The sequence below is a fragment of the Leuciscus leuciscus genome, assembly GCF_965113295.1.
Source record: "Leuciscus leuciscus genome assembly, chromosome: 1".
Taxonomy (NCBI): domain Eukaryota; kingdom Metazoa; phylum Chordata; class Actinopteri; order Cypriniformes; family Leuciscidae; genus Leuciscus; species Leuciscus leuciscus.
The window spans coordinates 6454575-6475619 of NC_138725.1; the positions used below are offsets into that span (position 1 = coordinate 6454575).

The 21045-nt window shown below is 42.9% G+C and overlaps 3 protein-coding genes across 4 annotated transcripts in view; 1 reads left to right on the forward strand and 2 right to left on the reverse strand.

Annotated features, from left to right (window-relative positions):
- The window catches only part of LOC309492495 (uncharacterized protein), a 201847-nt gene that overhangs the window by 117836 nt on the left and 62966 nt on the right, over positions 1–21045 (forward strand). The window lies entirely within an intron of this gene.
- The window catches only part of LOC309490066 (uncharacterized protein), a 117981-nt gene that overhangs the window by 94668 nt on the left and 2268 nt on the right, over positions 1–21045 (reverse strand). The window contains exon 2 of one of the 2 annotated variants that reach the window (XM_082159049.1): positions 13017–13293. The gene's annotated coding sequence lies outside the window, so the exon portion shown is untranslated. Of the gene's footprint in view, positions 1–13016; positions 13969–21045 lie in introns of those variants that run through there. The other variant, XM_082159048.1, reaches the window with a different exon arrangement.
- On the reverse strand, positions 1740–17611 carry LOC309474829 (uncharacterized protein; the record flags this gene model as incomplete). The annotated part of the gene is made up of 5 exons (XM_082137452.1): positions 1740–2180; positions 2458–2548; positions 9876–11785; positions 16407–16718; positions 16958–17611. 4 exons carry the CDS (start codon positions 17609–17611, stop codon positions 2479–2481), a joined length of 2946 nt encoding a protein of 981 aa, XP_081993578.1. The 3' UTR covers positions 1740–2180; positions 2458–2478.

The window sequence follows — 21045 nt, forward strand, 5'->3', positions numbered from 1 at the left end:
TACTGACATCGCCATTGTTTAAACTGCTTAATATAACTTACTCAACATCACATATTAACCTGTGATCACTAGCTTCAATCTAATTCATTGCTAGCACAAAACGTTAGTATTTCGCTAGCCTGTTAACATGCCATCCGTGCGCTCATTATTTGTTTAATTCGCTCAACAACCACGGTAAGTCATGTCTAATCTCTCTTAATTAATTCATTAATTAATTAATCTCTCAAGTAATAAATTAAGCCAGTAAGATAATAGGCTCCCCTCAAACTCCTTTAACAGAACTTCACACCGGTCAGTATTGATGTTAGGTTAGGACACAGACTCAAACTGCAGGCAACAAAAGGTTTTATTCTTCAAAAAGGGAAACACAAAAGTCTGTCAACAACCCAGACAGGAGCTCAATATAGGCTAAGCAAATTTAGAGGGACTCCCAGGGTAGCGTCCTCAGTAGATCAACACAACGTCTGAAGAACCAGAACCAGGCGGTGTAGCGCAGCAACGGTCTGAAGCGGCAGGAGAATGGCGACTCTCAGGTAGTACATGAAGGAGGGCAGAGACAGAGCCGATCCACGAGCAGAGACTGAGAGCAAGGCCAGGGCTGAATGCAGCAGAACCACCTGAGAAAGTCAGGGGGAGGTAGAGAAAAATAAAACAAAAAAATGAAACAAAAGGCTAGCAAAAGGTCCAACCTGACAAAACCACAACAGAGACCTGGAAGAATGGACAGATTAGCCCAGGGACGTGACAATTGAGGAAAGCCACTACAATCACACAGGATCCCACCCACCTCCTTAACCAATCCTTTCAGTTATTGCCATTAGGTCGACGCTACAGAGTTCCACTTGCAAGGAAAAACATATACAAAAAATATTTTATTCCCACGGCCATTACTACACTGAGCAATCATACAGTATATAGAATACATCACATTTTTGGCACATGTCTGTACAGCTAATGTGGCTAAATTGTTTTGAGTGTATTCATGTTTTCTTTTTGTATGTGTTTTTATATTTTCTGAGCCGACCTTGTCAAAGACAAATATCTGTCACTTGTGACAGACAATAAAGTCTTATCCTATATTATCTTATCTTATTGTCACTTGCACTTCATGTAAGATGTATAGCATAGCTTTCTCTGTCAGCGCAGGATGTACATGTGATAAATGCAGGGAGACAGTCAGGCTGACGGAGAAGATTTCAGAAATAGAGACACACATCCAAACTTTAATTGAGGATAATAAGAGTTCAAGGGCTTTAGATACTGCTTTGGATGCGACTAGTTTAGTGAACTCTGTACATTGTTCTGGCTAATGCTAAACGTAAATTCTCTAAGATTATTATTATTATTTTGTGCACAGAAAACAAACAAAAATAGCAACTTTATTTCACTATTAATTTCCTTCTCTCTGGGCCTCGAGTTTTTTCATGTAGTGTTTAAGCGTAACGCGTCTGTGTTGCACGTCACCACGCATCACACACATGACCAGTGTCGGCCAATAGTGAGCCTACGTGGTGACGTGCAACACAGACTCGCTACGCAGATTTACTATGTGAAAAAACTCAAGGCCCAGAGAGAAGGAAATGAATAGTGGAATAAAGTTGTTATTTTGCTTCTTTTTTTTCGCACAAAAAGTATTCTTGTCGCTTTATAAACTTAATATTGAGCCACTGTAGTCACTTGGACTATATTAACGATGTGTTTAATGCATTTTCTGGGCCAGCAAGTTATAGTGTCTATGGAGTGAGACAGCTGTCAGATTTAATAAAAAATATCTTCATTTGTGGTCCGAAGATGAACGAAGGTCTTACGGGGTTGGAACAACATGAGGGTGAGTAATTACTGACAGAATTTTCATTTTTGGGTGAACTAACCCTTTAAGAATGAATCTTCTCCTTTGTGTGAATCTTCAGGTGTTTCTTCAGGACTGACGCCCAATGAAACTGTTTACCACACTGTGATCACAGTTAAATGGTCTTTTCTTTAAATTAAACTCTTCCCGCATTGATCACATTTCACAGTTTCTTTCCGGTGTATTTTTCCGGTGCTCTTCTTCAGAATGAGAAGGCAGAACTCTCATGTGAACCTTCAGACTTTTCCATGTGAAGCGTTTTTTTTACACTGAGTGCAGGAGACAGATTTTTTGGCTTCTGTTATTCCTTTCTTGTTCACGTCCATCAGGTCTAAAATAAACATGAAATCAAGTGAGATTTCAAATGAGAGACAAATGTGACATGAAAAGTGAGGCTCAAAGTCAATATCACTGATAAGTTCAATAGACATTTTAATCCCATCAAATCTGGTCAACAACTGCTGTGTACGATTACGATCTATTTTAATGTCATGAAGATGATGTGTGTTATAAATCACTAGTTTGGTCATGAAACAATGTAAATCTGGTGAGCATCAGCATGTTCTTCATCATGATGAATGAATGAGGAATCAAGAATGAACACCAACCTCTTTGTTCTTCAGTGTGTTTCATTCTGCAGGTTCTGGATCACTGGCGTTCTCTCTGTCCTCTCCTTCCAGATGCTTTCTGGTAGTTCTGCTAAAAACAAACAAGTTTAATTTCTAACAGACATGATGCGAGAGGAATAATCAATATTTCAGACTCTGAACTAGGCTAATCACATGTTTAAAAAAATAGTGACATTGATCATGTGACTTAAAGGGGACCTGTTATGCAAAATTCACTTTTACATGGTGTTTAAGGGACACTGCAGTTTTAGCGTAGACCGGCCCTGAGTGAGCTAAACACAGTCCACCAGTGTTTCGATGCCGGAGCAGCTGTAGACACGAATGTCTCCTAAGCGATTGAGGTGTTTTATTGTTGGATGTAAGAATGAACATGGCAGTCTTCATTTACTCTCGTTATTACTCGAGGATGGATCTGTACCAACTGTCCGTGATCCAGCTTACAGTCTCCGGAGTGATAGGCCTAACGTTACTGATCACGACAGTAATGCGCACTTTATTACAGTCAGAGTCAGAGTCGTTTATTACAGTCAGAGTCAGAGTCGTTTATTACATCAGAGTTGTTTTACGGATATAAAGTTCACCAGTTTATTAAAGGAGCATTTCACCCATTTGCATTAAGCTTTGTATTGTTAGAAACCCAGTCATATATTATAATAAATGTGGATTTTTCATCCATTTTTCCCTGAGATGGGAGAAATAAGGATTTAAGTGTTTTACTTCCTGCTTATTATGACGTAAAAATCATCATTTTGCGTCATAATAAGCAGGAAGTCACATTTCATTGAAAAGTGTAGAGACTACAGACACTCGTTCCTCATCTTTCCCAGGGGGCGGGACCCGCTCACGCTACAGGCCTATTACAGATCAGTGGGTGGGACTTCACTTTCTGAAACTAAAAGCAATATCCTCCATCTTGTTTGGAAGCTAAGCTAACAGGCGCTGTGGAGCCAGATGTGAAGATATGACAATAGCGGAGGGTAACGTTACTCAATATGATATAGAAGAAGAGGATTTCGGAAGTCTGATGCTCGAATCAGGTGTTTGTGGCTACCTTTACAAGCCGCATTATAGCGCAGAGCAGCCGAGGCAGCAGAAGACCTGCCTGCCGCGGACGAGGAGCCCGGACTGGCTCGAGTTAGGGCGGACTGGTGGCGCCGGTGATCTCACTATGCAACTACGAACCGCTACGAACACAGAGATAGAGTCCGTCTGCGGCAAAGAATTTCAACAATGACAACTTCTCCTGGATGAAATCTCTGAATCAGACGAGGACACGGACGTTTGTGTTGTGAATCAGACGAGGACACGGACGTTTGTGTTGTGAATCAGACGAGGACACGGACGTTTGTGTTGTGAATCAGACGAGGACACGGACGTTTGTGTTGTGAACTATCCTAGTTTCGCACCGCATCTGACTGAACATCCAGGTAACGTTACAATGCAATAATTCACCACTTCGAAAGAAATACAAATGAAGAGTAATTCACTAATGAGTTCGCCAACTAACTAGACATTTTGTGTGAAATGAATTTCAAGCTCTGGTGGTAGCTAGCCTTGTAGACGGAAGAGTTATTTCTCTTATAGGCAGATATGCGCTTTCTGGATTAGTGGGAGTGGCTTGCGCAGCTGTGCAATGTGGTGCATTGTGGGAGTTGGTGTCTTTCATACAAATGCGTCCTGAAGTTACTTTCTTTCTTTCCTCGGCCAAGAAGGCACCAAATTCAAAATTTATTTTACATTTCGACTACATATATGACCCACTTTCAATAAAGATCAATGTTCCCATGGGTGAAATGCTCCTTTAAGCACCCGCTGAAAGGGTGTAAGGGTCAAACAGGTCAATTGAGCTCAAAGGGAATTATTTATTAATTTATAGGGAATTCGAAAGAATCACTTATTACAGCCGAGCCAATGACGCGTCCAGCGTTCATCTGAATAGCCCGTAACTATCAGCTCTGCAGCAGATACAAATATCTAATCTATAGTGAAACACTATTTATGAGCAAGGTAACTTAAATCAGAAGTTTAAGACTTCTCTTTAAAATACAAACAAGACTTGATTATTCTATTACATGGAACTAATATCTAACAAACACACACACATTAATTCGAGTTGCAGAAAGAAAGCAGGGCTCCAGACTGCGACCAAATGGACCAAAATTTGAGAGTGCACGACTGAATTTTACATTCAGTCGCACATGTGCGACCAGTAAATTTGCCTTCCCCCCCCCTTTTTTTTTTACACATTAAACGTGGAAGGGGTGCGTCAATGAGTCCAGAATGTGTGGCAGGCCAATGACTGCGAGAAGAATAGGGAATGGCCACTGTAAGTGCTAAAATGTGTGGAGGGGGGAGGGGCCTAGAGATAATCGAGCGTGCGGAAACGGAGACAAATATCATCACAACATGACACAACATGTCTGAGCTATGAGCAAGCGAACTATTGATTCGTTTTGCCAACTTGCGGCCAGTGTGCCAGTGCCAGAGTCTACAGTGTCACTGTCAGATGATGATGCAGAGTCAGAGGTTTGCGTGGCAAAAAAGGCCCGCACCCACCATTTGAGAAGACTGGCTGAGAGAATTCAGCTGGCTGAGGTACTGTAAAGAGTCGAACTCCATGAACTGCGAATACTGCAGCCGCTACCCCAGAACTGCGGGGAACACTAAGTTTGCGGACAGTACAGGCACTTCGTAGTTTAAACACAATACGTTGATTAAACACAATCTCAGCCTAAAGCACAGAGTATGCCGTGACATGTTTATAAATCAAAAAGGCAGAGATGATGTTGAAATTTAACACGGCCTACTTCATTGCTAAGGAGGAACTACCCTTCACCAAATACAAAAGCCAGCTCGACCTTCAAAGGAAGAATGGCTTAAAACTTAACAAAACATACAACACTGATACAGCATGCGCACAATTCGTTGGAGTAAGTGCGGATACTCTGAAGGGGAAGAAAATCAAGGATGCTCTGTATTTATCAATTATGATCGATGGGGCCAACAAAGGAATGCAAAATCATATACGCAAGGATCCTGAATGAAGGGAAACAAATGCATATTTTGATTGGCCACATCGAAGTGAAACATGCACATGCTCAAGGTATGTTTTAATTCATATTATGTTTAGACCTTTCACTAACTTCTTTAGCTGTCTCTACTTTGAATATTTATAAGTTTAAATAATCACTTAAGGTGCCATAATGATTCAGCTGTGCCTCAAGGTATGTTTTAATTCAAATTATGTTTAGACCTATCACTAACTTCTTTAGCTGTCTTTACTGTGAATATTTATTAGTGTGAGGTGTGATGATGACAGAGGGAAAAACTGTTCAGGCAACTGGTGTTTTCATCCAGTGAATATGACATAATTGTACACCATAGTCATGTGCTTGCATTTTTAGGTGTATATGATGCCACCAAAGAGGCCTTTCAGCATCTAGGGACAGAAACAGGGTGGTTAGAGAAGACAGTTGCCATGGGAGCTGATGGTGCAGCTGTCAATCTCGGGCATAAAGGAGGGGTAATAGCCCTCCTCCAGGCTGAGGCAGGGGCTTTTATTGTCCCATTTCATTGCATGCCACATAGGTAGGTTAAATGTGAACCTTCAGAATAAAGATAGGGTAGTAACCTAAACAATGCATGTTTAATTTTAAGTTGAATTCATTGTAATTGTAGACTGGAGCTGGCAATGCTATCTGTACAAGGGAAAATGCCAATGGTGGCTCATGTCTACAATCTCCTCAACATGGTTTGGAAGACATATCACTTTAGCAGCAAGTCTATGAGAGAACTACGAGCACTTGGAGAGGGAGTTGGGGGTTCGTGTTAAAGAGAAATTCCGTATTTTAATTTTAGAATAAAAAATAATTAAATTACAGTAATTAATTAATTAGTTAGTATTGTATTACACCCAACACTAGTTACGCAATTATGCTGATAGAGCACATCCTGTATTGTACTGTATATTAATGACTATTTAATATTACCTCTAAACTTTGACTAGGCTTGGCATGTTGCATATTAATTGTTCTAGGAACCTCAAATAGGTTAAAATTTAATTGTTGTGTATGTTGTGCTACTCTATAATGATGTTCCAGTTAAGGTCATTCGCAGCATATGTAGGGCCCGAACATAAACTCAAGCCCAGGGGCCCCAGACCTGGGGCCTCATTTACAAAACTTTGCGTAGGATTTGCGTCAGAAGTGGCGTACGGATGAAACATAGGACATGCGTACGCACAGAAATATTCGGATTTATAAAACCGTGCGCACGCACATCCTACGCAGTTTTCCCTTAATAAATTACAATCAATTCTAAATGTAGCGCAGCTTTTGCGGCTTCATGTCACACCCATAGTTGCCCATAAATAGTCTCTGAAACGCCCACAAGTTAATATTCATCGATTGCGAAATCATGGCAAACACAGAGGAAAACCAAGAAACGTAACTTCACTCACGTCATTACGCATTGTGATGGCATCATGGCATTTTATTACCATCCATTTGACTGCATCTGACAAGCTACAGATGTGTTATGAGGATGAATTGCATAACATGCCAATATTATTGCAGAACATATTTCACTTTTCTTTTTGCAAATATGTGTTAATTTGCATTTCTGTTGTAATCTTCATTTGCTTTTGTTTTACACTGCAGATCGATCAAACGGGTGTTCATGTCGGCTGTTAATTGTAAGACTTGCTAAGATTTCATGTTATTTATGAGAGGCAGTATTGCCATTTCTTTTACACAACGGTCTACAGTTTCACACACTTTCACGTGTTTCTTCCCTCTGCCGACGGTGTCGCCATTTCTCATTTCACCCGTTTTTGTGCGTACGCCTGGGTCAGACCTTGCGTGAAGGACCACACATTTTCCCGTCAAGTTTGCTTTTTATAAATACCAATTACTGCGTAGAGCGGCGTACGCCTTCTTTTGTGCATCTCAAAGCTGGAGCCTGGGCTGGTATTGTTTAAAGTTCATAGTGATTGTTCTGACTTCGTGAAACCTCATGGTGTGAATGAACTTCAAACTGACTAGTCAAGTCAAGTCATCTTCATTTATATAGCGCTTTTAACAACGTAGATTGTTTCAAAGCAGCTTCACAGAGATAAGCGTATAATTTAAGGTAACAGAGATTGTTTTGGCTTTATAGCAGAGTTAAGTTATTTTCCATCTAAAGTTAGTTTTGATTGATTTGCTTCCGTCGCAACGATCATTTGTTATTAAATTAGGGGCCGCTAAGACGACACCATTCCCTCTACACAGACTTTAAACGCGAACCTGTGAGAAACGCTGATTGCGTTTCTCAATCGTTTCTCAACTAGCGTTTCTCAACTAGAACAAACTCTTTGAAATGTACATATGATAGTGGATATGAAACTGTTAATAATGTAGACAGACAGCAATCTTATTCAATGTCAGTCATGTGTGCAGTGAAATATCATTTATTAGGCATTTAAAAACTCTATTGAGAAAAATGAAAACATGGAAAGCTCAAAAAGCAATCATATCAGGATACTTAATGACTTTCAGAACTAAAATTATTCCTAATTAAAGCAGAATCAGCAGAAAATAAGAAAATGGACAATAACAATGAGATGTTGATAAAATTAGTAAAGAGTTTAATCAATAATTACATGAAGTAATCCGCACCAAACAGTGCCTGAGGCTCGAGAATGCAAACCCTGAAATAGGATCAAGCTTCAAGCCCTGAAAAATTAAATAAAAAAAAAGTTCTCTCTGCGCAAACCTCAAAAAACGCAAACCTGTGAAAACGCAGACGGCGTGCACATGTGCTTAGTCCATAGGTATGTTTTTTTTTTTCAATCCACTTTAAGTGTGTAGTCCAGGAGACAAGAATATAATAAACTTTACTATTTCAGCAACAATCTACACTTTACTGAGTTCATTATCATAAAGTACAGGTGTGTCGAGAGACAAGCTTTTCTCTCATCAATATGATCTCCAGATTCAGATATGGATCCAGTAGATCTGGAGAATCCACTTAAGCTTCTTGTTTCTTCTCAACTTTAAGCCTCTTTTGTCCCAGTACAGTGTTTCCTGATGAGCTTTTCCCAGAGCCGGTTCTGCCCATCAGAAGAACCCGGATCATCTGGACTGGAGCCGATCACAGACATCTCTGAAAGAGACAGAAAATATGGAGTATGAATATGTAAAATAAGGCAGACTCAACTGTATTGTATTCTCCGGGATATCATTTGTGAATATCATCAGTTCATTATATATTCATCAGCTCGGCAGGGGCGGCTGGCCAATAGAGGGCGCTAGAGCGTTATTTATTTATTTAGCATTATTTATTTTATAAAGGTATTTGTAAAGGTAAAAAATGCACTGGAACTATATCGATTTAAGGGGGCAAATATTATCCCTTACTGAAAAAGGAGTGACTGCAGAAAGTAATACAGAGGTCAACGTTAGGTTAAAGATACAAACAAAGAGGGATTCAAACAAACATCATATAATAAGGTAGAATTTGCAGACTGTGAGCTGAAGAGTAATATTCAGAGAAGGGATGAACTAAAAACATGCTGAAATGCACGAAAACCAGCCATGTATTGGGCATTTCTTGGTTGGCCATCATGTGGTCCCATCATGCCATCTTCATGCTCCTCCTCCACCACCTCTTCATCTTCCTCCCTGTACTCTCATATGTCCTGACTACAGCTTCACACATCCTCAAACTGCTGAGGTGTTGTGGCTGCAGTCTGGACAACAGAAGATGGAGGCTGAGGCCTGGGAGGGTTGTTTGCAGGACTAGGAGATGGAAGATGAAACTGATAGTTCCTCTGAGTATGAAGGACCTGACTCAGGCTCAGGTTGAGTTACCCCAACTCCTCCATGGATGCCAAGTACTGGCCTATTCTTCCTCTTCTGTGAGAAGGGGGGACTCATTGGGCCCAGTACCTGTTTTATTAAATGCTGTCCTCTGCAGTGCCCTTTTCCTTTTAGCAAGTCCTGCCACTTCTTCCTGACCTCCTTCCACACTTGACAAACGGACAGCAACTCTTAAAGGGTAACTCTCGCCAAAATTGAACCTAGGCTCTTTTTGTTAATCTAGCCGAGTCAAACATTCGTGCAAAAGCATAATTAGAATGGAAACTCCACTTTTAAGTTTGACCGTATTTTCATTTTCGGTCAAAATGCCTTTTGAATGGGAGTGAATGGGGCACAACAACGAGAGCATCAAAATCACTATTTTTAAAACACTAAGGCGGCTCAAAACAACATGAAACTACTTGAAGTATCACTAGGGGCTCTACATATGAACTAGAGCATTGACAACATTGTGTGCAAAAAAGTTTGCTAAAAAGAAAGGTTTTGTACGACTTACACAGAAAATAATTTGTTGCTCAGCACATGAAAATAAATTACCGTGATCTCAGACTGTGCTTAAGTGGTTTCTCCACTGCATGGATCTTCATGTGTAAATTCAGGTGAGTTTTAAAGGAGAAACTCTTTCCACACTGATCACACGTGTGCGGCTTCTCTCTGCTGTGGATCCTCTCATGTGTTTTCAGATTTGTTGACACACTGAATCTCTTGTCACAGTGTGAACACTTGTAAGGTTTTTCTCCAGTGTGGATCCTCTCATGTGTTTTCAGATGCGCTGACTGACTGCATATCTTGTCACAGTGTGAACACTTGTAAGGTTTTACTCCAGTGTGGATCCTCTCATGTGTTTTCAGAGATGCTGACTGACTGAATCTCTTGTCACAGTGTGAACACTTGTAAGGTTTTTCTCCAGTGTGAAATCTCTGGTGCAGTTTTAAACAGTTAGCTGAAGTAAAAGTCTTCTCACACTCAAAGCACATGTACTCTCTCACTCCAGTGTGAGTTTTCTGATGTCTATGTAAAGTTAGCAGCAGTGAAAAACTCTTTCCACACACAGAACATGAATGTGGCTTCTCCTTCGTATGAACTGTCAGGTGTCTCTTCAGCTCTGGTGCACTAAGAAATGTTTTGCCACATTGATCACATGAGAACGTCTTCTCTCCGGTGTGAATCCTCATGTGATTATTAAGGGCTGATGATTGACTGAAACTCTTCCCGCACAGATTACATGAGAACGGCTTCTCTCCGGTGTGGATCCTCATGTGTTGATTACGATTTGTTATGCGTGTAAATCTATTCCCACATTGATCACATGTGAACGGCTTCTCTCTAGTGTGGATCCTCATGTGTAGCTTCATCTCACTTTTTAAAGCAAAACTCTTTCCACAGTGATCACACGTGTGCAGCTTCTCTCCAGTGTGGTTCATCTCATGTGTTTTCAGATGTGCTGATCGACTGAATCTCTTGTCACAGTGTGAACACTTGTAAGGTTTTTCTCCAGTGTGAATTCTCTGGTGCAGTTTTAAACAGTTCGCTGTAGTAAAAGTCTTCTCACACTCAAAGCACATGTACTCTCTCACACCAGTGTGAGTTTTCTCATGTCTATGTAAAGTTAGCAGCAGTGAAAAACTCTTTCCACACACAGAACATGAATGCAGCTTCTCCTTCATATGAACTCTCAGGTGTGTCTTCAGGTCTGATGACCTAAGAAATGTTTTGCCACATTGATCACATGTGAACGGCTTCTCTCCAGTGTGGATCCTCATGTGACGCTCAAGACTTCCTTTGGTTGTGAAACTCCTTCCACACTGAGTGCAGGTGAAAGATTTCTTGGCTCTTTTCTTTAAAAATATATTTTTTGTCTTTGAGCGACTCAAAGGTTTTCCTCCAGGATGGACATGATGTTCCTCCGTCACTTCACTCAGTTCTTCACTCTCCTCCGTCACTTCACTCAGTTCTTCACTCTCCTCCTTCACTTCACTCGGTTCTTCACTCTCCTCCGTCACTTCACTCAGTTCTTCACTCTCCTCCGTCACTTCACTCAGTTTTTCACTCTCCTCCTTCACTTCACTCGGTTCTTCACTCTCCTCCGTCACTTCACTCAGTTCTTCACTCTCCTCCTCCACTTCACTCGGTTCTTCACTCTCCTCCGTCACTTCACTCAGTTCTTCACTCTCCTCCGTCACTTCACTCGGTTCTTCACTCTCCTCCTTCACTTCACTCGGTTCTTCACTCTCCTCCTTCACTTCACTCAGTTCTTCACTCTCCTCCTTCACTTCACTCGGTTCTTCACTCTCCTCCTTCACTTCACTCGGTTCTTCACTCTCCTCCTTCACTTCACTCGGTTCTTCACTCTCCTCCTTCACTTCACTCAGTTCTTCACTCTCCTCCTTCACTTCACTCGGTTCTTCACTCTTCTCCTTCACTTCACTCGGTTCTTCACTCTCCTCCTTCACTTCACTCGGTTCTTCACTCTCCTCCTTCACTTCACTCAGTTCTTCACTCTCCTCCTTCACTTCACTCAGTTCTTCACTCTCCTCCTCCACTTCACTCGGTTCTTCACTCTCCTCCGTCACTTCACTCAGTTTTTCACTCTCCTCCTTCACTTCACTCGGTTCTTCACTCTCCTCCTTCACTTCACTCAGTTCTTCACTCTCCTCCTTCACTTCACTCAGTTCTTCACTCTCCTCCTTCACTTCCATCGGGTCTGACATGAAAGAAACAAATATTACATTTAATTTTCAGTACATCAAAATAATTCAAAGAGAGGAATATAAAGTGAAAGGACATGAAAGTGAGCCCTGATGTAATCGTAGAAAGCAGACAACCGCTGTAAAATGATAATTTGATGCCTTTTTATAAATTGATTATATGTCCTTGAAACTTTCCATGAATGAGGAAAATTCATCTTCCAATTATTATTTTTAAAACATTATAGGCACAAATCCCATGTTTCTTTATCAAGAACTATTGAATATATTTGATCAATGACACAATTATCTAACATGATATTAACATTAAAATATACAATACTGCCATATTTCCACACCAACGTTGAGATTGATATTTATTTGACTAAAACGTTTTAAATATTAATGGCCGTTCACACTAGACTTTTCCTTGCACTGACTTCACTGACTGTATTTAAAATACAGTATTTCTTAAAAATAAAATTCACACAGAAAGTGACATCATCTGTGCTCTTTCTACTGCATGATGGGAAGACAAGAAAATAATCTCAATCCATTGTCTCTGTTTTTACACAATCTGTAGCATTGACTGTATTCATCAACCCTGCTACCAAAGTTACTGTAAGAAGAATCTCTAAAACTATGAATAACTTGTATGATATTTTACAAATACAACTTTATCAGTAACTTGGTGTTTACTGACTATTCCTAAAAATATATATTTTGTAAACTTTGTTGAAAATGACTAAAATTCTGGTAACGTTGTTGCTACTTGGGAACCAGATATAAAATAAAACAGTTTAAACAGTATTTAGCCTGATCTGATGTTGACAATCAATATAAAAATGTCTCAAACCTCCCTTTACTGACCATTTGTTGAAGAAAACCCAGAACATTCTGAACCGTTTCATAGTTGAACTGTTTATCTAAACACTGGTTTCTAACATAAATGTTCTTCAGCATCATGAATGAATGAAGAATAAACACCAACCTCTTTGTTCTTCAGGATCTTCAGTGTGTTTCATTCTGCAGGGTTCTGGATCACTCATGTTCTCACTGTCCTCTTTAATAAACTCAGTCTTTGCAGATTTCAGCTCTTCCTGATGATCGTCTTCACTTGTAGCTGATGGGAATTACAGCATTTATTGGAGAATTACAGTGGGAGGAGCTTCACTGATGATGTGAATATGGTGGGAGGAGCTTCACTGATGATGAATTACAGTGGGAGGAGCTTCACTGATGATGTGATTATAGTGGGAGGAGCTAATCTGCCAAAATCAAAAATATAAATCACTGAGTTTGTTTTTATAATAAATGACACTTCTAAGCATTTATGTCTGTCTATCTATTAATCGTACAGTAACTGATGCCAATTCATTATTTTAATTATTTTTATTGCTAATCCTTACATTATTCTGCTTCTTCATTAAAATACAGGTATCTAGAAATATAGAAAATAATATAAATAATTTTAATTTTTCCAAATATAAACAATGGTAAGAAAAACAGAACAAAATCATAAAAAAGGAAATCTTAAGAAAATAATTTGTGTAAAGGTACACAAAGTAGCCAACAAATCCCCTCAGTCTGCTGAGATCTGAAGACATCTGCATAATAAATGAGGTGAAAACAGGAACTATTGTCATGAAATAAAGAGTGTTTTAAGCAGATCTGTTAATATTGATGAGCCTCAGACTATCAACACTCATTCAACAAGCCATTCAGGATCATCAGCAGATCCTCTCACTTTATTGTTACAGGGGTGCACATAACATTTTTGGTCTTGTTCTCAGGGGAGAACCTGGGGTTGTTGCTTGGTCCTCACATTTGCATTTTTTCCTTAACCCACCTCACGGGAGAAACAAATAAGAGGGATGCATAATATAGACTATTGTTAAATATTGTTATTATCTGACTATGATACATAAAAAAGAAAAAGAAAAAAAGCACACTTTAAAATAGTCAAATTTTTATCAGGCAGTAGGCTAATATGGCCTAGTCGAGTCTATGCAGACTGCTTGTTATTATCAGAGATGGCAACGCCGGCGAAGGAGGTAACTTTATGTGACAAACTCAAAAAAGGAGAATTAAAAACGAAGGTCATCCATCCATTTTTTCCCCCAAAACGCTATAAATCCATCCTTTATATATATATATATATTTTTTTTTTTTTTAATTGATGGTTTGTCTTTTTTTTTTTTTAAGTATTTTGTCATTTATGAGGAAAAAACAATCTTACGTGAGTGACAGTTCTCCATTACGGACGAGACCTCTGAAAGCGCCGCGGCACTAAAAGACTTTCAAACTTTCACAGAGACCTCAAACAGAAAGCACAAAGCATTTCTTTAAAGCGAATTTCGTTTTGTATTAATTGTATCTTAATTTTAATCCATGTTTCATTAACCAAATTCCTGGTTTTAATAAATAAAAAAAGTAAATAGGCTATCGTGATTGTTTAGGCTATTTTTTAATTATAGCCTAAGTGTAAAATATTAGGCTGTGTATACCGACATGGATCAATTATTAATATTAAATTTCATCTGTCTTTTGTAGGCATAGGCGAGCTGATGGCGCACCAACGAAAAATCCTAAATGATGTGCCAAAATGCGTTTTCTATTAGGCTACAATGAAAATATTGTACAGTCAGGTTTGCCGAAGTTCGTTTAATTTAGGCTATTTATTTATTTAAATAATTTATTTATTTTTGTCCATGTGCGCCGATCGGAGACGGAGTTCACTGCTGATATTCTGAGGTAAGAGAGTTTTCTAGTCTCGCGGCTGTCATCAGCAGCACCTTGCATCGCCCAATCAGTGGATGGCGGGCGGGTGCGGTTTTGAAAATTGGTCAAAAACGTTGGTGCGGATGGATGGCGGACGGATGATGAGTTTTGCGATGCGGTTGCGGATGAAATAGCCCATCCGCGCATCTCTAGTTCTGAGGCCTATCCAACACCACAGATTGCGCACCTATCTATCCCCAAATCTTAGGTACGCAAATGAGGGTTGCGGCAATTCATCTGGTACGCATTGTTTAATTGGGTAGCGCATGCGCACCTGCGCACCACTTATATGCATCCCTGATTGTTAGAAACACATTATTTGAGTCAGGATACATGATAAAAGCCTGTAAAACTGCTATATTGAAAGACAAAACGATACTGGTTACTCACGTAACCTCGGTTCTCTCTAGAAGAGGGAACGAGTATTGCGTAAGGAACTTAGGCTGTGGGAAAAGTCGTCTTGTCTTGAGATACTGAAGCCAAAAAATTATCCTTAATTTTCATATATTGTCCACGCAGTGCAGCAGCGGCTAGCTGAGCTAGAGCGGCATACTGCGCGCTCATTGGCTGCCGCGTGGCAACTGCTTTAGCCTACCAGTGAGCCCGGCGTGACGTCACGCCCAATGAGGGCGTATATAAGGAGGGCTCGGAGGCTAAAACTCTGGTTTCTGTCGAATGAAGCGACATGAGCTCGTGGCGTGAGCACGGCAGGGAACGCAATACTCCTTCCCTCTTCTAGAGAGAACCGAGGTTACGTGAGTAACCAGTATCGTTCTCTTACGAGAGGTTCTCTCGTATTGCGTAAGGAACTTACGCTGCGGGAACCCATTGTCAACGCCGTGCACGCCTTGCATCCACACATAACTCCCGGGAGACCCGGGGAGCGTAGAAGTGGGAAAAAAAACAGGTGGCCAGCAGTGTGGGCCAACACATCTTCGCAAGCACACATAGGGAAAAAGCATAGAGCGGCATGGCCGGTCTATATATTACTGACATACCCTGAAAGTGCAGCTCAACCAGGAGAGCTAAATCGAGTATCCAGCCTGCGTACATAAGCAGGTCATGAACACGACTTAGACTGATAGAAGTTTAACCTGCAGGGCGGGAACTTACAGGTTATAGAACCTAACAAATGTAGAGGGGGAGGCCCAGCCCGCCGCCATACAAATGTCATGAATGGAAATTCCGCTGGACCATGCCCACGATGAGGCCATGCCTCTGGTGGAATGAGCCCGTATGCCCAAGGGGCACTGCAGGTTTTTGGACGCATAAGCTGCTGCAATAGCGTCCACTATCCATCTGGATAGTGTCTGTTTCGAGGCGGCGAGACCTCTGGTGCGCCCACCGAACGAAACAAAGAGCTGCTCCGAGAGCCCAGAAGGCGGCAGAGCGCGTAACATAGCACCTTAACGCCCTAACCGGGCAAAGGAGGTTACTGCCATCCTCACTGCCGGATAGAGAGGGAGATAACTTGAGCTCTGAAAGGAGTACCTAACACTTTAGGGACATAGCCGTGCTTCGGTTTGAGAATGACTAACGAGTCATTAGGTCCAAACTCGAGACACGTCGCGTTAACTGATAGCGCATGCAAATCACCCACGCGTTTTACTGAAGCCAGGGCTAACAGAAAAACGGTCTTAAACGTCAGGTATTTCGGCTCCACAGAGTCCAGTGGTTCAAAGGGATAAGCTTTTAGGGCCTCTAGGACCAAAGACAGATCCCAGATAGGAACCGAAGGCGGCCGCGGAGGGTTCAACCTTCTGGCCCCTCGCAGGAAGCGGGAAATGAGTTCATTCCTTCCCAGTGCGCGGCTGCGCGCCGAATCGGCGAACGCAGCGATCGCCGCAACATAAACTTTGAGCGTGGAGGGGGACCTGTCCGCGTCCAAGTGCTCTTGGAGGAAGTTCAGAACCTGTGGGACCCCACAAGATTGAGAGTTAAAACTCTTTCCTGCGCACCATTTGTTAAACACTGACCATTTAGACGCATAGAGCCACCTCGTCGAGGGAGCTCTGGACTGCGCGATCGTGTTAACTACCCCTTCTGGCAGATCAACGAATATCTGTTGATTTCCCACGCATGCAGAGACCAGTGCTCTGGATGGGGATGTAGAATCGAGCCTCAGGCTTGAGAGAGAAGGTCTCTCCTCACCGGAATCGGCCATGGGGCTGCGTCTGACAGCTTCATCAGTTCTAGGAACCAGGGTTGGTTTTCCCAGCGCGGGGCTATGAGGAGCACCGCGCAGCGCGTCTCCCTGATCTTCGCTCGCACTTGTGGCAACATCGAGATCGGGGGGAAAGCGTACAACGGGACGCTGGGCCAAACCTGGGCCAGCACGTCCTCGCTCTTCGAGAAGAACCTCTGGCACTGAGCCTTCTCGCTCGTGGCGAAAAGGTCGACTTCTGCTTTGCCAAAGCGACGCCATGGCATCTGGACTGTTTGGCAGTGTAGAGCCCATTCCTCGGGGGGAACGTTGTCCCTGGACAGTCTGTCCGGGCCGTCGTTCAGGCGTCCGGGCACGTGCGCGGCTCTCAGAGAGCGCAGCGAGCCCTGAGCCCAGACCAGAAGGCGCTCTGTCAGAGCGCGCAGGGTTCTGGATCTGATTCCGCCCTGACGGTTCACATAGGACACCACTGACATGTTGTCCGTGCGGACTAGCACGTGGTGCCCCCGCAGGTACGGGAGAAAGTGTTTCAACGCCTTCTCGACCGCCAGCATGTCTAGACAGTTTATATGGAGGCTTTTCTCCGGATCCGACCAGGGGCCGCAGACCGGACTGCCCTCGTAAAGCGCTCCCCAACCCATGTTGGACGCGTCTGTCGAGATCACCTTGCGGTGTCAAGTCAAGTCAAGTTTATTTGTATAGCGCTTTTCACAATACAGATTGCATCAAAGCAGCTTCACAGTATTAAATTAAAATAATACAACAAAGTTTGTTTCAAGAGGAATTTATTAATTGATCAAATTAAATTAAATATCCCCAAAATATCCCCAACTGAGCAAGCCAAAGGCAACAGTGGCAAGGAACCGAAAAACTCCATCAAGTGACCTAATGGTGTCCTAAAACTCCATCAGGTGCCTTAATGGAGAAAAAAAAAACCTTGGGAAAACCCAGGCTCAGTCGGGGGCCAGTTCTCCTCTGGCATTGGATAGAGGCCGGATTGTAGTTTGAACTGTAGGATTATATGAATGCCTGGCTGAAGAGATGCGACTTTAATCTAGTTTTAAACTGGGAGAGCGAGTCTGAGCAACGAACAGTATCAGGAAGACTATTCCAGAGTTTTGGAGCCAAATGTGAAAATGCTCTCCCTCCTTTGGTGGTTCTGGATATCCTAGGTATGACCAAAAGCCTTGAATTTAGTGATCTTAAAGAGCGCGATGGATTATAGGGCGATAGAAGATCCGTTAAATAGACTGGAGCTAATCCGTTTAGGGCTTTATAAGTCAGTAGCAATACCTTGTAATTAATACGGAACTTTATAGGTAACCAATGCAGTGATGATAAAATCGGTGTTATATGATCATATTTTCTTGATCTCGTAAGAACTCTAGCGGCTGCATTTTGGACTAACTGTAGCTTGTTTATTGAGGATGCAGGACAACCAGCTAATAAAGCATTACAGTAATCCAGTCTCGAGGTCATGAATGCATGAACTAACTTTTCTGCATCAGAAACTGATAGCATATTACGTAGCTTAGCAATGTTTCTAAGGTGGAAAAAGGCTGTTTTTGTAACATATGAAATATGATTTTCAAAAGACAGGTTGCAATCGAGTATAACACCCAGGTATTTTACTGTAGAGGATAAAGTAACAGGACATCCTATGATGTTAAAGTTGTATTGTGCGAGGTTTTGTGGGCGGTTTTTTGAACCGATAAGTATTACCTCTGTCTTGTCTGGATTTAATAAAAGAAAATTACGCGTCATCCAATCTTTTATATCTTTAACACACTCTGTCATTTTGGAAAATGTAGCGTTTTCATCCGGCCGTGATGAAATATATATTTGAGTGTCATCAGCATAACAATGGAAACTAATTCCATGTTTCCTTATAATATTTCCAAGTGGCATCATATATATTGAAAATAACAGAGGGCCTAATACAGATCCCTGCGGCACTCCATAGTTTACTGGAGTTATGATCGATTTTTCTCCATTTAAATAGACAAAATGGTAGCGGTCAGATAGGTATGATTTGAACCAGCTTAGTGCTTGTCCTTGAACACCAGTATAATTTTGTAGTCGATCTAAGAGTATTGTGTGATCTATAGTAGCGAACGCAGCACTAAGATCAAGTAAAACTAGTATTGAGATACAGCCTTGGTCAGAAGCTAAAAGTAAATAATTTGTGATTTTAACGAGCGCAGTTTCAGTGCTATGATGCGGTCTGAATCCAGACTGAAACTTTTTCTTTGGTGGTTCTGGATATCCTAGGTATGACCAAAATACCGGGGTGTGAGATGACCCCCATCGTAACTCCCTGTTGGTACCACTCGGCTGCCAGCCAGGGCTGCAGGGCTGAGACACAGCCCTGAGTCACGCTGACTCGAGCGCAACCCGAAATCCACGCTTTGTGGGGCACTTTCGAATTCAGCCAGCATTGGAGTGGGCGCATTCGTGGTAACCCCAGCTGCAGGACTGCTGCAGCTGATGCCATATGGCCCAACAGCTTTTGGAATGTTTTCAGGGGGAAACACCTACCTTTTTGAAAGGATCGGGAGAAATAAACCAGTCCCTCGGGCGAATTTACGCAAGGATTTGTCTGGTCGTGAGCATTTTGAACGGTCGTTTCACGAGAACTTTGTTCAAATATCTCAGATCTAATATAGGTCTGAGCGCTCCGTCCTTCTTGGGAACGAGGAAATAACGGCTGTAAAGGCCTGCCTCGGTAAAAGAAGGGTGAACTCGCTCTATCGCCCCTTTGCGCAGTAGCTTCGCTATTTCTTTATGAAGCAGATGGGCTGCATCTGCGTTCACTTTTGTTTCGATCCGAGCCCGAAAGTGCGGAGCATGACAACGGAACTGCAGCGAATAGCCCTGCATTATAGTGTTCAGCACCCATTTCGACACGCCCGGAATAGCCTTCCATGCGTTCTCACTCATGGCTAGGGTTCGAATGGCCTCTGGGTCCTGCCCGCCGCACTGCGCGGGGCAGGGAACCTGCAGTGGCAGAAGCGCGGGACGTGCAGTGACAGTGCTGGGAGACGGGGGCTCGCTGATAGCGGCAGCCGGCTGAACAGCGCTCTGAGAGCGCGCTGTAGTGGGCAGCCCGAGGCGCGGAGGCAGGGCGGGCATGTGAGTGTTTACAAGCGAGTGTGATTCCGGGCACAGGACTCTTTATTAAAACACAGCCGGTGGCAGGGGGCTTTGAGAGGTCTAGACCCTGAATATGTGAAGCAGAGCGGGCAATGTGTAGGTGTGGGCACTGGGAAGTGGGCACATTTCTTACATTTAACTCTCGAGCGGCAAACGCGCGCTTTATGTGAGTGCGCTCTGTGGGATACACAGGGGAGATTGTGCTTGTGTGTAGCAATGAACACTGGGGCGTGGGCATGTTTACTACACTCATAACACTGTCGGCGTGAGCCGAATGACCAGACTTTATGCTCTTTTTGCGATTTATCTGGGTCGCCGTAGCGTTTGAGTGCAGGCGAGTGAGTTGAGAAACTGGCTCGTTGGCTGCGGTGAACACTACTGCAGTAGCCTTTATTAAGGGGACTGGCAGAGGAAGACAGATGAGTTTCGACGGTGGTCCGGCCACGGCGGGACTCAGCCGTCTTTTCCTCCCGACGTGTGCTAGGAGGACTTTGCAGGCTCGGGTTTCAGCGAAACCCTAGGCCGAGGACCCCGCGGGGGAGGCGGCCTGTGCTGGCTGGTGGAGCGAGACCTGGGGCAGCCACGCTGACGCTGCTGCGAAGGCGGAGGACGAGACGGGCGCTGAGCAGAGCTGCGTGCAGGAGGCTGTGTATGAGAGCGGCCTGCAGCGGAACTCGAGCGGCGAGGCAGAAAGAGATTCATAGCCTGAGAAGCCTTCTGTACCTCCGAGAAACGGTCCACGAGACCACTCACTGCTGGGCTGAAGAGGCCGGTGGGGGAGAGCGGGGCGTTGAGGAAAACGGACCGCTCTGCTTCTCCCATGTCGTCTAGTGTTAGCCACAGGTGGCGCTCTGTGACGGTGAGCGAGGCCATGGAGCGACCGATAGCTTGTGCTGCTATTTTGGTAGCGCGAAGGGAGAGG